Here is a 16,594-nt window from a genome sequence, read left to right as displayed (position 1 = left end):
ATGTATCTAATTGTAGTCTACTTGTTTGCCACGTAATATGGAAATCAGACAATTACTGTAATAGGAGTAGCGTTTTGAAAGTATTTCAGGAAAAATTCTATTTTTAGTAACCATGGCAACAACGCTCAACAGAATCAAAAACCAAAGAACAGAATAATGTATCTAAGTATTTTCTACTAGTTTGCCAAGTAATATGGAAATTAGACCAAAACTGTAGGAGGAGTAGTTTCTCGAGTAGAGTCTCGAAAGTATTTCGAAGAAATTTCTATTTTTAGTAACCATGACAACGCTGTTCATCGAAATCAGAAACCATATATAGAATTATGTATCTTAGAGTAGTCTATCTGTGTGCCAAGTTATTTAAACAATAAAATGCTTTCTTTGGTTGTTAGTACGGGAATTAATGTCGCAGGTGTCGCAGAAAAAATACATAACCCGCGTAAGAGGGTTATGTAATTTTTTTCTGCAATAGCTGCGACGGTAATTCCCGTACTAACAACCAAAGAAAGACATTTTATTTTTTATATTTATATCTGTATAAATAATCATTTAAAGTGGGATAAAAAGATAAATTATTGTATTATTGATATGTACGTCATAGTACGTTTCATTGATGGAACAGCCACTGATCAAGAAATCTGTACAGGTGATATGCCTAGTGTTGTTCATGAAGTGATAAACGGCAATGGATTTCTTAATAAAGGAGGAAATATTCAGTGGATGTAAATATATTGAAATCAGGCTTAAAATGTTGGATAACTTTTTTGCAGAAATTAAAAAATATAAACTTACCATATTCAGTGAAAATACAAGTTATCGATATATGAAAACTAAGAGTTAGACTCTCTTAAATTTTTCAATCTGTATCTCCCTAAACCAAGGTGCAAGTTGCCTTATTACGTAGCATTGCAAGGCAAATCAAAGGCGATTTGATGCAACTAAAATCGCTCCACATTAAATTTTGTGGATTGGTAAAGTTAATCAAATTAAAATACAAAGTTGATTTTTAAAGGAAGCATAAAAATAAATTTTTTGTCACTTATTTTTAAGTATTTCAGGGGCTTTAAAAGGACACTGTGATAAAGGTAGGACATGCACATTTTCTGTTCAATACACCGTTTGTCCGATGCATACTGAATACTGTCCGATCATGGTGAATTCTGGCTCATTCCCAGAAAATCATTTTTTAATTATATTTTCTTTTAAATAGCATAACTTGTGTTCCATTTCATATTTTAATCACATAAAACATGTTAAGCTCAATTTTTATTTTTAATATTCGGTCGATAGTGATATCGCTAGAACTTTTTCAAATACGAGGGTGTCCGATGCATGGTGAACTCACTCTAAATATCATACAGGATAACTTCATACAGCCCCGTAAATGAAAGCATTTCAACCATACCTATTTAAGAGATCAGACGAGAGACGAGGCCCAGCTTACTTGGTCTGCGCATACGTTTTCACGCAGCGTTGTTTCAGACGCGTCACAGTACCCTTGATTGCCGTCACAATTGAAACAATGATGTCACAGTCAAAATGACGTCAAATGGCACTAAAATATTTCGCTTTTCTTGCATACATGGTAGGTCGTGACAAATGCATGTTGAAAGCTCTCTAATTCTGGCATTTCTATCAATTCTTGTCTTTTAATAAATATTTTATTTAATTAGCAACTTTGTAACAAAATTTGTTTTTGAGATATTCTCAATTTCTAAGTAAATTATAAGTTTTATCTTATTTTAATTTTTGAGTATATTAAGGATTTTGCCAAGATTGCAAATGCTTATATTTTCTCACAAGTAAAAATATTAAATGGAATTGGACGACTGAATGTGACCAAGCCTAGCATATAGTATAGTAAACTATAGTTAACTGTAGTTAACATTTGTATTTTTTTTTTATTAGGGGAACTATGATGTTACAAGGAAAGAGATGCTTGTTGTAATTTATTTTGAAAAATATTACAAACATTATTTGTTGGGAAAAGATTTTGTACTAAGAATGGATCATGGTTCGTTGACGTGGCTTCATAAATTTAAGGAACCAGATGGACGAATATGTCGTTAGTTACAACAACTTGGACCTTTTGTATTTACAATCGTTCATCGTTAAGGGAAACAACATTCAAATGCTGACACATTATCAGTAGAAAACGCTAGTTGTCAGACTATGGGTAAACAGTGTAAGCAAATAGATCACGGTGATTATAATGGTGATTTAGTGACATTTATCATGTATTCAAAGTGACTAGTGATGAAAGTAATGACGATGTGGATTCTGAAAGAATTACGAAAAGAAGAAATTGACCAAGACGTGCAAAACAACGGGAAATATCAAAAATGCAACTATCATATGAAGAAATTCGTGAACAACAGGAAAAAGACTCACGAATACGACCAATTCTTGAATTGTTTGAGGAGTAGGGACAGGGAATAAACCTTCCAGTAAGGACATATCAGATCTCGACCGAGATTGTAAATTTTGGTACAGAAGTTTGGAAATACTGGAAATTTATCAACGAGTATTGTACATCAAATGTACAGGAAAGGAAACACTAAGTTAAGAATTTGCACACCTTAACCAATGCGAGATGTAGTGGTGTGGTACAAACATGATTCGCCAGTATCTGGACATCTGGAATTCAGAGGACTATTAGAAAAGTAAATCAGAGTTCTAATTATTGGCCAAGTATTCGAGATTCGAGGATAAGTGACAGATTATGTGAATCGTGTTATGTGTGTGAAGAAAAAAAGAACTCTTACAGACAAAAACGTAGTGTAATGGAATCTTTCATAGCAGGAGGACGTTTTGAGAGAATTGCAGCGGATATAGCTGGACCATTTCCAAAAACAGCCAATGGAAATGTGTACATTCTTGTGGTAGCAGATTATTTTACAAAGTTTGTGGAAGTATTTCTAATTCCAAATATGGAAGCTTAGATTGTTGCCAATGCTATATTCAAAGGATAGATCAAACGCTATGGATGTCCTCATGCATTACATACAAATCAAAGTCGTCAATTTGAAAGTCAACTTTTTCAAAATTTGTGTACATTACTTGGAATTCACAATGCCCGCACAACCCCATTTCACCCAAGATCAGATGGAATGGTGGAGAGGTTAAATCGCTTAGTTGTTCGCAGACCTATTTCTGTATTCATATGAAGTCGAATTTAATCAAAATCATTTACATGAGAAAATGAAATCTCATGCTGTGGCATTTAACTCGAAAATTAGATATATCAACGACGTATTATCAATTAACAATAGTTATTTCCCATTCATATGTTGACACAATATATCCCAGTGAGCTTGAAATAATAATGAGATACAACAGAGTCTGGCACATCTGTTTCATATTTGGATATTTTACTAGAAAAAGACGTTAATATTAATCTAACAACAAAGCTTTTTTATAAACGTGATGACTTTGACTTTTCAATTATCAGATTCCCTTACTTATGCAACAATATACCCCTATCACCTGCATATGGGGTTTTTATCTTTCAGTTGATTCGATACGCAAGAGTATGCTCTACGTATGAACAATTTCTAAATCGAAGTAAGTTATTGACAAATAAGTTGATGAGACAAGAATATCAACAGTCCCGTTTGAAGTCATCATTTCGTAAGTTCTATGGTCGAAACAATGAACTTGTTAGCAAATACAATCTATCATTAAGTCATATGCTGACTGACGTTTTTCATACGAATTGTTAGGCCATTATTTACACACTGAATTGTTTCCGTTATTTCCCGATCACGACAAGGAGCACACGGCGAGTGTGACCGGTGGGCAGGGGATGCTCACTCCTCCATGACATTTGATCCCACCTCAGATGTTTTGGAGGTCCATGTGTGCTCTGCTCCATGTGTGCTCTGCTCCATTTGTATTGTTTTAATGGACTTTGAGCTTGAATACCGTTCGTTATCTCCATATTTTATCGTACTGTTAAGGATTTGTTGTCGAAATATATTTCCTTGCACCAATCAGACTGGGATAAATTTATTGATGGAATTTCTATGGCTTACGACAGTACTGTCCAACAGGAGTGAGTCCATACCGAATGTTATCTGGAACAGAATTGTTGACACCAGTTGATTTATTATCTGATCCGAGTAATAGTGCTATCAGTGATTTATATAACTATCATGAATATGCTAGACAGTTAAAACGAAAATTAGAAAATTGCCATAGTAGGAACAAAGAAAAATAGCCTAAACTAGAAAAGAAGCTACAATAAATATATGAGAAAAGTGAAATAAAGTGTTGGTAATACTGTGTGCCGTTTCCAACCGCAACATATATTAGGAACTAAACTTAAACGTGCAAAAAATTGGAGTGGACCTTGGATAGTGATTAAAAACTTAGTGATATGTTATTTCAAATTCAACATTCTATTGTGTCAAAGCTAATTGTGATTCATGCGTACATTCTTAAACCGAAAAAAGTAAACATATTATAAACTTCAGCAAATAATTCAGTAATGTTCAGACAGGGATTATGAAGCCATTGTACCTAATTTATGTCCTAATGATGAGGTCCCAGAGGAGAACATTGAAGATCATTCAAGCAACTCTGAAACTTCTGAAAGCGAAAACACCTTGACAGTTTCAGATGAAAATCAAGATATACCGTAAGAGAGGAGCAGGAAGGAGACCAATGGACATTCGTCAACAAGACTGGGAAGGATTAAAAAGACACCAACAAGTGAAAAGTGACTTGTATAAAGACATTTCTTCAGATATATAAGACATTTTAAAGAGATTCGTTACTGAGCTTTTGAGAAGATTTTTGTCTTGACCTCTTTTTAAAAAATTCTGCATAATGCTTTAGTTCTTAAATAAATTCTGATTCTACAATGCTAATTAAACTATATTCAATTAAAACCCCATGATTAAATTCCATACCGAAAGTATTAAGTGAGGAACTTTATTTTGTGGCGGAAGGTTTTTTTTTTAAAGAAGAAAGTGATCAATTTTTCTCTTTCGAAGTATTCACAGTATTGTTAAGTTTGGATTCCTATTTCTTAAAGGCAGTCTGCATGAGTTATTTTGTGCAGTGAAATGTTTTATGCTGGTCCTAAATTATATATTGAATTAACTGTCATGAATTCTATCATCATTTTTTTTTTACAAATATAACAAAAAATTGTGAAAGTCCGGAGAAAAAATAGCCCAATTTAAGCTTAAAATTAACACTTTTGTAGTAATATCTAAAAATTAACATAACAGACCCCCACTTTTAATTTTCTTTTCTGAATAATAAAAATAATTTCAGCCATTCTGCTTAAATTCAGAAAAATGTCATTACTTTCAAATGATTTTCTAGCTTGTTAAATTTTTAATGCCAGAAATATGACATTTTGTGAGTGAAGAAAGGACAAATAATTGTCTATTCGAAGTAATTTGAAATTTTTTTGTTGTCACAAATTTTAATGTGACTATTAAAGATGCAAAAAAAGACTGTGTTTGTTCCCATTATTTAACTGGATAAAAAATTTAAGAGGAAAAACTGAGAAAAATTGATTTATGTATTAGACGTAATTACAGTGCAAAAAGGTCATATGAAATGCCCGTAGCGCAAAAAGAAGCGCATTGACTCCCATTTTTTGTTTTGATTTTTAATTAAGCTATGTGTGTAGATTCTAAAAGTATACTTCATAAAAAATTCTCAGTACTTTTGAGAACAGGATCCAACCTCCTTAACTATTCCTGAGGGAAATGACAATGATAATGAAAAAGAAGACTCGATTTCGTATGCAAAGGGTGCCTCTGCAGAACCATTTTCTCCAACAAATGATGCCTCGCCTGTGCAATTGTGCATAGAAGAGTCCAATCAAAGTGAAAAGTACCAAGATATTGGTCAAGAATTATGAACAAAATGGATCAGTATTCAATTCGTGAGGAAAACTGTCGAATTTCCAGGGGGAAGGAGTAAAGTTCATAGAGTAGTGACATTCACCTATAGTGAAAGATGTTGAGTGATTTACTATTGAATGATTTTGCGAGCGAGATTGGGGCTCATTATTAACTGTTAAAGTGATGTGTCTTGAGTGGAAAACAAAGAACTATGAACAGTGACGTTTTAAATTGAAATGTTTTATTTTCTTTGCATTCAGTAATTGCTTTAAGGAGGCATGCCACACCAAAATTTTATTTCTTAGACCTCTAACACATCCCTGATAAGTAGTGGTTTCAGCATTAAAAGGCCAATATTAGCTCTTAATTATTTAATAAGATTTTTTTCTTCATATTTTTCATAGAAAATGAAAAAAAATGTTTTATTTGCTTATAAGATGCTTTAGGATTAAAAATTTGCTGTTAAAAATGCATAATATGAATGTCTAATAAAATATGTTAATAAAGGCTGGATAGACATTTTAATTTTTTAAATAAAAAAATATTTATGAAAATTAAACACATAATTTGTGAATATTTTTTAAACCTATGGTTAAATCTTCATAAAATAGTCACAACTAGGGAGAATATGTTAGTCACTCATATTTTAAAAAGAAATTGAAATGAAATTGCGAAATTTTAGAGAAATTATTTTTTTTAAATTTTGGCCAATCCCGATCGAAATTGAACTGATCCCAACCATAATTTTGTAATAATTGGAAAAAGATAACCTTTTCAAAAGAATACTAGTTTGTTTATGTGTAATACAGGTTAAAAAGTAATTGAACTTGTTAATCAAATAGATTTTTTAGTGGTAAATACAAAAAGAAGGCAGTGAATTATTATTTTATTTATTTTGTGTTAATTTTGATCGGGATCGGTTTGATTTTGATCGGGATTGGTCCAAATATTAAAATAATTATTTTCCCTAAAATTTCGCAATTTCATTTCAATTTATTTTTAAAATATGATTGACTAACATATTCACCCTAGTTGTGACTAGTTTTATTAAGATTTTAACCATAGGTTTAAAAAATATTAACAAATTATGTGTTTTATTTTAATAAATAATTTTTTATTTAAAAAATTAAAATGTCTATCCAGCCTTTATTAACATATTTTATTAGACATTCACATTATGCATTTATTAATAACAAGTTTTAAACCATAAAGCATCTTATTTGCAAATAAAACATTTTTTTTCATTTTCTCTGAAAAAATGAAAAAAAAAAAAAAAAATTCGTATAAAATAATTAAAAGCTAATATCGGTCTTTCAATGCTGAAACCATAGTTTAAAAGGGATTTCTTAAAGATCTATTAAATGAAATTTTGGTGTGGCATTCCTCCTTAATTATTTTTTTCTAATGTTCAGTGTATTTTTGTTGTACATAATACTAGTACATATATATTGCATTTTATGATCTTTTGCATTGTAAAAACGGATTATAAAACAGCGTAATCTGACCCAAACCAGGTTATACTCGAATAATTTGGCCAAGAACTAGAGTCATTCTAAAATATTTTGATTTTTCAAACTTATCACCGTTGCCATGGAAACAAAAAAAAAAGACATGCAAGTTTGTTAAAGGAATGTTCTCACGGTAGGTTTGGAAATTTTTATGAAACTTCACAAATGCATTTACATATAAGATTTTTAAAATTGTTTCCATTGTCACGGAAACGGTTGAACAAACTTTTTCACACAACAAAAGTGTTTACTTACGTGTACAGTTAGAGTTTTCTTTCTTACAGGACGTAGAAAATCTGTCATCACGTAATAATTATGCATGGATCTTTGTATATGTCTATTGTTTGTAATAATGGACTTTTAATTTGCGAGAAGCAGTAACTTTTACAGTCGACGGCTTACTTTTACACCAGGGCAATATATGGAAGCTCTTTTGCAATATAAATATTTAGATTAAAAAGTCGATTAAAAGGTTATTATGGGCCGTTACTAAGCACATATAACGTTTTCTAAAAATGGAGCGGCAACCTCCCTATCCGCAACCACCTCCTTTCCCAAATTCTCCAATTCCTGCCTAATTTTCCTCCCCGAATGTTTTTTCTTCCTTTTTTGATTCCTTCAGAAAATGAGATTGAAAGTTGATACTATTACTCACCCATTTAATATTTTAAGTTATTCTGTTTCACATCATCTCTTGTGTAGATTGTATGCCGTTAAATCATGTTAGCACTCCTAATACATACCTATTACCACTATTAAGATTTCATTATCTATTGTCAATTCCGTACCTCCGTACATGACGCAGGTTTAAATGCCAAAGTAGGCCGTCAACTGTAAAAGTCACGCTTCTCGCAAAAGTCCAATAGCAAACATTCTAGTCTTAATCTGTTTTATAATCTGTTTCATATTTCGATATTTTACTTATAATAGACGTTTGTGAAACTAACAAACGGGATGGCTTCAAAATTGGCTTTTCCATCGCCAACTTCTTACATGTATTTATATAGTAATATTCCACTATCGCCAGCATATGGTGTTTATGTCTCTCAACTTATTCGGTACGCTAGAGAATGGTCTGATTACAATCAACATTAAAATCAGAGACAAGATAATGAAAAATAAGTTGATGTTACAGGGCTTTCAACTCCTCAATCAAAGTAAGTCTATCTAAAATTCCTGCTTCATTGTTATCACCTTGTTAGTAAATACATTTGCAATTTTAGAATATTGATAACTTCAACAAATTTACAAAAAAAATCCTTAAAGGCAACAACTTTTCTAAATACAGAATATCATATACATTCAATAGTATGGTGCCATTAAAGCCCAGAAAAGAATTACAATTGTTCGGACTAATTAGACTTTTTCTTGACAAGAAAAGAATAGTTCTGACTATTTAGTTCTTTATTCAGTCAAAGAAAACATTTGTGTGGATAAATGCATTCTTTCTTGGTACGAATTATGTATACTCGTAGTCTAGAACAAAGTAGATTAATTGTTTTTGTTCGGAATTGTTCGGACGAACTGGATATTTAATCACTTGTATAATTAAGCGAATTACATTACATATTTGTTCGAACAGATTTGATTTTTCTTCTTTGGACAAGACTTTTCTCTGATAAAGGAGAGCATAAAAAAATCAAAGATGGTACATGTATAAAACATGAATCAAGTGCACGTTGATTTAAGGAATAACTGTCTAATTTTTTGGTTTCATGATGTGATCAATCGATTGGCTTGTGTGATAATTTGCATAAACGCCGAAGGCGTTTATGCATAAAATTATCACGCAAGGCAATCGATTGATCATCTTCATGAAACCAAAAAATCTGACAGTTATTCCTTATATTTACATGCTCTTGATTCTGAAAATTCAGGTGCTACAAGCCCCGCTTCTGTCTCTATTTGTCCCGCCCCGCATGTGATTTTTTTTCGCCTCGCCTATCGATGAACCAGTAGATTTATGTAGAAATAAAGTATTTTTACTATTTGAAGCTTTATCTCGGACAAAGGCATTGGAAATGTTAATATTTCGATATATGGAGTTTATTTACTCCAATCCTTTGCAGTTTAGGATATAATTGCTTGCATCTCAATATTTTTGTGTGCTATATACACTGGCTGGTTTATAAATGCTTGTTCTTTCGGTTTTCACAAAAACGTACGGAAGTCTTTAAAACATTACGTAATTTTTCGCATGAAAATTGTAAGTCACTTTTGCTAAAAGTCCCAAAATTACATGTATGTACACTGTTTAAAAGATTGACTTAAAAAACAGGCACTTTGACGCAACTGGTAGATAGACATTATTAACAATTCTCTTTCTCTAGTCGCCGGCGTGGTGCAGTGGTTAGAGCGTTTGCTCTAGGTTTGTGACGTAAGGAGTTGATCCTTTTGCCATGGGTTCAAATCTACTGTGCGACCGGACTTGTGGACATGTGGAGACCGGTGCTTCGGATGAGACCGTATAAACTGAGGTCCAATGTCGCAGTATGTACTGACACAAAAAAAGATCCCTCATTGCTCAAAAGTCGTAAGTGTCGAGTACAGGTCTTTTGCAGCCCTCCACAGGCAAGTGGCGTCGTCTCAATATGAGTGAAAAATTCTAGAAAGGGACGTTAAACTAACAAAAATAAATCTCTCTCTCCCTCTCTCTCCCTCTCTGTGGAATATAAGCGAAAAATAAAAAAGAAATCTTCTTTAAATCAATTAGTCGAATCAATATGGAAGAATTTTAACATAATTGATTGAAGTCGATAAATGTTTTTCAATATATCATAAAAGACACTTGAAGGATATAATAAGAACAACAGATCATCACTGTATCCTCACTTTACCTTCGTGAGCATTTTGATCCACAGGCCTCTTGATTTATAATTCTAAATTTTTTAAACTAATAGAAAATAAATTTCTAATAAAATCTACAAGGGGTCATTATTCTACGGGGGTCATTTTTCTTCACGTAGGATATGCATATTTAATGGGTGATGCAACTTTTTCTACAGGTAAAAGGGTCATTTTTCGACGTCGAATAATGACCGGGGGTCATCAACGACGAAAAATGACCCCCGGTCATTATTCAATGGGGTCATTATTCGTCTTTACATCGGATCTATTGGTCTATTGTTTTTTGTGATTTGTGATTAAAAAAGTTGATAAAATCATTAAAATAAAAATTGTAAAAACATATTTAAAAAAGATATTGCATTTGTTATTACCGACTCCGTTTTCATTTTAAGAAATACGAATTTGTTTCAGATTTACATTGTCAACGATGTCAGTACAATACATGCTCATAAAATTACCTGATATGCGAATTATACAATGTCATACTCCTACAAGTAAGAGCCTCGGTAAACCTCCCTACGCTCCTTATATAATACATGTCCAAGAACGAATTCGATGTTGATATCGACTATCGACAATATCATATCGATATCGATCCAAATCAGTACTATGGAATTGGAATTACTAGATACCATATGTAAAGACTGAGTGCAATGTCGATATCGTCGATATCGACAATATTATGACAATATCGTATCGAAATCGATCCTGATCTGTAAAATTTCTTTTCAAGTTAATGTATAACATAATTATATAAGACCAAAAGCGATGTCGGTATTGATTCATTTTTAACATTGATATGTAAATTAATAGAGCATTAGGGCTTGTTATTGCCAGGTGCTAAGGTTAGGGTAAGGTTTTAGGTTAAGCTCAGGGTGGAGGTTGTTAAAAACATATCTTTAACAATCATGATTCGATATCGATACGATATTGACGATATCGACAGCAGGGCAAACTTAGTACTCAGAAAGTACACACGCACAAGTCTTGCATAAAGAAAAACAACCAGAAGTGCGATGCCAAGAATGAGTCGATATCGAAACGATATCGTCGATATCGACAATATCGATTTATTTACAATCTTCGTCAATGTAAAGTATTTCACCATAGACACACATTTACCACGACAAGGACGGTACCAACCAAGGGTTGAGCTAATATGTTTTGATATCGAAGCGATATTGTCGATATCGACACTATAAGGAAAACTTCAAAGGGATAGTATTCAAGTAACTCACATATTAAAAAGCAACAGGTTTTTTTTTTGGGGGGGGGGGACATAATTCATTGAGCAATTATGATTCGATATCGATACGATATCGTGACTGAAAACAGAAAGTATTCTAATATCATAAGTATGAAGAAATAAAGAAGCAATCTATAAAATAAGTATTCCGTCGATATCGTAACTACATCATGTCTTGGACATAACTCCCTTACATAACTCGGACTCTTACATCCGAAGGTCATTTTCTAACGAGCTCGTTCCGCCTGAGATTTTGGATGGAACATATTATGCGTGAAATAAACTGTAAATAAGTAATTTCCAGGTACCTACGTGTTTGCATGGGGTATAAAAGTCACAAGAAATCTTAAAATCTACTTTATGTATGCATCGTTGGCGTTAATCAAAGTCGCTATTATTTCAATTTGTCACCAGAACTTTCGATTTGACTTTAAGTTAATTTTGCGGATTGCTAGTCAGAAACTTCAGTTATTTCATAGCGGAAAACTAGTTTTGTTTCGTTAGATTTTCTGCATTCCATTCCTGAATTTCAAACAGACGACTTGTTTTAATATCTGCTTCGATTTTAAAAATAATGGATTTATCGCTAATGCGAGAGATTAACATTGTTTTATGTGTAAGTTTTATCGCAAATAGTGAATATTTTATTGTTTCGTGTCATTCATTAATGTTTAAAGCCTGAATTTTTAAATAAACAATGTAAACAATTTATTTCCACTTGGGGTTTCAGCGGCGAGAATAATTTTTACAATGGATGCTAGAGGTTACGCGGCGCTAAGTCAAAAGTATCTCTCCGTGAACCTCTAGCATGCTGGAGTATACAATGTCATATCTCAGATTTTTCTAAAATTCATCGGCCTTACTGGCAAAAAGGAAATTCAAAATATTTGAAGAGTGCAAATCCGACCGACACAATCTAGGGAAAAAACCCAGAAAACGCCAATTTAATGGTTTGGGTTAGGGCGTAGACTTGAATCACTTAATTATAACGCGTGAAATATTCACGTATCAGGAGAAAACTTTTTTATCTACTCTGCTGTAGATGAGAAATCAATTAAAAAGTGGCGGTAAAGATCATGTTTTACTTGATGAAATCGTGAATTTCACCCCAGTAAACGACTGCTGGATAAGCTATGCTCCATTGCACATGGCACCTGTGAAACTTGTAAAAATTGTAACAAAGAGACATTTCTTTGGTCGACTTCTTGGTCGACGTAATAAAACTTCGTGCTTCACAGGATTTAATCACATTTGCATGATCAACCAGGTTCATTTTCCAGAGAACTTTTTAGCCTTGTTATTTATTTCTAAAATGTGCTCTGCATAAGGTTACGTGATTTGCAAATGACGTCATAATAAACTTACTGTAGAATTTCTTTGACTGCGCATTAGTTTACTTCCCATTAACTGTCGAGTGAACTTAATTTAAGGGGACCAACTGCGATTTTCATTGCGAAATACTTTGCGCAGCATAGAAAAATCAACCTTATTTATACCTTGAAAGCAACTGTTTTCACATAATTTGTCAAATTAAACAAAATTAAGAAACCACAAGAAAAAAAAAATTAGGCCTAGTTACAATTTAAAAAAGTAAATATTGTATAGTAAAGAAAAATAACTATGAAAAAAGTCATCTTTCCCTCTACAACAGTTCTTCTCACCTTCTGTGTTTGGTGATCTTTTGTAGTCTCCGGGCAATACGCCATTCTTGGTAGTCCCCAGGAGTTCACAATTATCCTCTCCTTTACCATTTCCATCAGCAATGTTATAATACTTGCCAGTTAGTGTTTTGCCCAGAAACAGCTTATACCTATAAACGTGTAAAATTACAACAACAACAAAAACAACAACAACAACAAAAAAAAAAAAAAAAGAAAAAAAAAAGGAATCGAAAATTTCTTTCGTATTCAACAATGCGATTAAAATATCTATCACTTCGTCATCGTAAATTTCTTCGAGACTTTAAAATACTAACATATTTTTTTCCTTTAAATATTTCTTACTTATATCTTTGCCTTGGTAAGATATGTCACTCGTCAGCTTTTAAGAAAAGTTTGGTCAAATTCTTTTATATCACCATTATTATATTATTGTATATTATGTTATTTATTGTTATATAATATTATATAATATAAGAAAATAAATTTCGATTTCATTTTTATATCATATTTGAATTATACAATGCAAATTTATATTATGTCATTTATTGTTATATAATATTACATAATAAAGGAAAATAAATTTCGATTTCATTTTATATCACATTTGAATTATACAATGCAAATTGTACAACATTCAGTTAAAAAATCCCTCTCAAAATCGGCAAGAAATAAGATTTATGTGGAACTTTTTCTTGTGGTGGAAGAATATCAAGTAGAAAATCCTCAAAATGTGCCGATTTGATTTGTTTAATATCTTGGAATTATGGGCCTACATATTTTCTCAGTTATTATATTGCTAGGATTGTTCAATGCATATTTCAAATAAGGTTTTTACAACAAATTTTACACATTTTTATTTCAACAAACTATGCCAAAAATTGCAGATATACTCAAAATATCAACATAACATAAACTTAGTTTTAAGCCTGAAATTTGCATATTTTCATCCATATCTTAAAATTTACACCACTGGTCCTTGCTTTGAATTTCATTTTCTGGAATTACGCGGTACTTTTTACAGCTCAGCATTTCGTTCATAAAAAGCTTGATCAAAGAAAATATCATAATGAGTGTTTAGATTTCTATTACCCAAAATATGATATTTCATAAGTGCAAAAAGGTCACACAATTACTAACGCGAGCTAATCTCAATCAATCCTTTATATAACAAGTGTCAGGAGTGACATACCTGAATTAATTATTACAACAATCAGATTATTGCAGTTATTCTCTTTCAAACTTCATTTTTATTCTTCCTTATATTCGAAATCCTTTGGAAACTCTTTGATTGTATACTAGAAGCAATATATTTTGCTTCAATATATCAGCATTATTATTATTATATTCTTTTTGCATTGGACTATAATTTTGAATAAAGGAAATAATGCTGTATTTTTCAAACTTTAGTTTTAGACAGAACGTTTGTATTTATTATTAAATGTCAAACGATAAAAAAGTTTAAACTTTATAATAAACATTTTAATCTTTTAAAAGATGTTTAATAAAAAAAATGCCAGCAGAGAGCTTTGTGAAGACGGTTTATTTATTCTACTCTAAAACTTATAATGTAATACAATTAGATTCAAAAATCCTAAATTTTTCCGCTCGAATTTTGACCGATAAAGCTAGGAGTTAAATTAAGCATTGGATTCTTATTTTATGATGTCATCGGTCCTATAACAGCACCTGCAGTGCCGTCAAATTATCATACCGCGCGTTATTTACATATTTCTCTAATTTCTCTCTTCATAATTTTTATTTACATATTTCTCTAATTTCTCTCTTCATAATTTTTAATTTCGTAAATCTTTTTTTTATGAATTTAACGCCTTTCAGAAACGATGTGCTTAATAGACGTTAGAGCCATTGTGACGTGGAAAATAAGCCGTGTAAAATTAAATAACGCAAATAAATATTCCGAGGAGAAAATGAAAAATTAATTACAAACGTACATTTGTTATATTTTTATGATAATTTAATAGCATAGTTGTTTTTAATTAAATTGAGTCCAAACAATACATATTGATGTTTTAGAGTATAGAAAATGCATATAGTTCCTAATGTGTATTCTACCGCGCAGTGACAAGGTTTCATGTGTGTTATAGGGTATTGAATGTTCCAGATTTCCAATGGATTTATAAAGAAAATTTCACTGAATGTAAATATAGGAAAATGATTACATTGTCAAGTTTTTGTCCTTTATTAGGAAGCAAATAGCGATTATTTGCAAGACAATTTCAAAGAATTCATTCTACCTTGAATCATATTAAAAAGCATGAGATGAAAATTGTTGACTGAATATTTTCAATTTCAAGCTTCGTATTCAAATAAATAATTTAAAAGTTATCCTTCTTGGATGAGATATGGAAATCTCTAAACAGGTAGAGAAAACTCTTTTTTCTGACGTCAAAATAAATGTAAATGACTAAATGAGTACCAATGTGAAGTACGAAATGACTAATCAGTTAAACGAATAGAATTGTATTATTGATTACTACAAGTGTACTCAATTTTATTACCACAACAAAAATTACTACATTGAACCCTATAGTTATTATAGTAAATACTTTGATATAAAACTTTACGCAAGAAGTTTTTCTGACATTTAGAGCCTTAATATCTTTTGAATTACATACCAATAATGAAAATTCGAAGAAATATAATCTTGCATTAATTACAGTTAAACTTCGTTATCTCTAAGTTGACGGGACCATTGATGAATTTCGAGATATCCGGGGGTTCGACATATCGAGGGTTATAATTCAAATGAACGTCAAATAAACTTAGTGCAGCGAACATGTACTTAATAGTAAAACATGTCAAATTCCAAATTCTGTATACAATTTCTAATATATACATGTACATGTATTTAGCAATAAAAAGATTTTTACATCCTCTTTATAATTCACAAAATAAAAACTTTATATAATATGCACAGAAGTATAATCCTTAGAACTACCAACGCGGCAAGTCAACCGCTAGCATCGCTTCCCATGTATACATAACCGGATATCGTCTTTGCATTGTAAATTTAAAACCGGTTGCTGTCAGAATAACGAAAACGAAATATACATTTTCTTTTATTGGAAAAACATGTTCATACATGTATAATCAGTTAAAAGAAAATTATTTTACCATAATAAGATCAAATGCAAAAGAAGAATCACGCACTTTTGTCTAACAACAGAACAACACTGAATCACAGGGCACTTTTGCACAAGTTTTCACTGCGACACACGCTCACATGATGGTGTGTACGGACGATTCATATAGGAAAAATAAATTCTAATTGCATTAAATTACAGAATTTTGTTTTACTTCGATGTTTATAATTTTCACTTTCGTATGCATTAACTATGTATGCGCGCATATTTCACAGCATTAAATAGCGATTATCAAGATAAACGTACCCAAGCCACAAAACAAATTAACATGTCATCCACGCGTATGCATTAGACTAATACACAC

General features: G+C 31.6%; 2 protein-coding genes across 2 annotated transcripts in view; both read right to left on the bottom strand.

Moving 5' to 3' along the window:
• The window catches only part of LOC133204039 (uncharacterized), a 41,712-nt gene that overhangs the window by 14,140 nt on the left and 10,978 nt on the right, over positions 1-16,594 (bottom strand). The window contains exon 4 of the mRNA XM_061339824.1: positions 13,127-13,275. Coding sequence (XP_061195808.1) covers positions 13,127-13,275 — 149 coding nt within the window. The remainder of the gene's footprint in view (positions 1-13,126; positions 13,276-16,594) is intronic.
• Positions 1-16,594, bottom strand: part of LOC133204045 (osteopetrosis-associated transmembrane protein 1-like) — a 137,196-nt gene that overhangs the window by 112,754 nt on the left and 7,848 nt on the right. The gene's annotated exons all lie outside the window — the stretch shown is intronic.

This window comes from Saccostrea echinata, unplaced genomic scaffold, assembly GCF_033153115.1.
Source record: "Saccostrea echinata isolate AGI-Se365-2 ecotype Australia unplaced genomic scaffold, CSIRO_AGI_Sech_v1 ptg000052l, whole genome shotgun sequence".
Lineage (NCBI taxonomy): Eukaryota > Metazoa > Mollusca > Bivalvia > Ostreida > Ostreidae > Saccostrea > Saccostrea echinata.
Note: the sequence above shows the minus strand (reverse complement) of the source record. Positions and strands in the feature narration are given on the sequence as shown.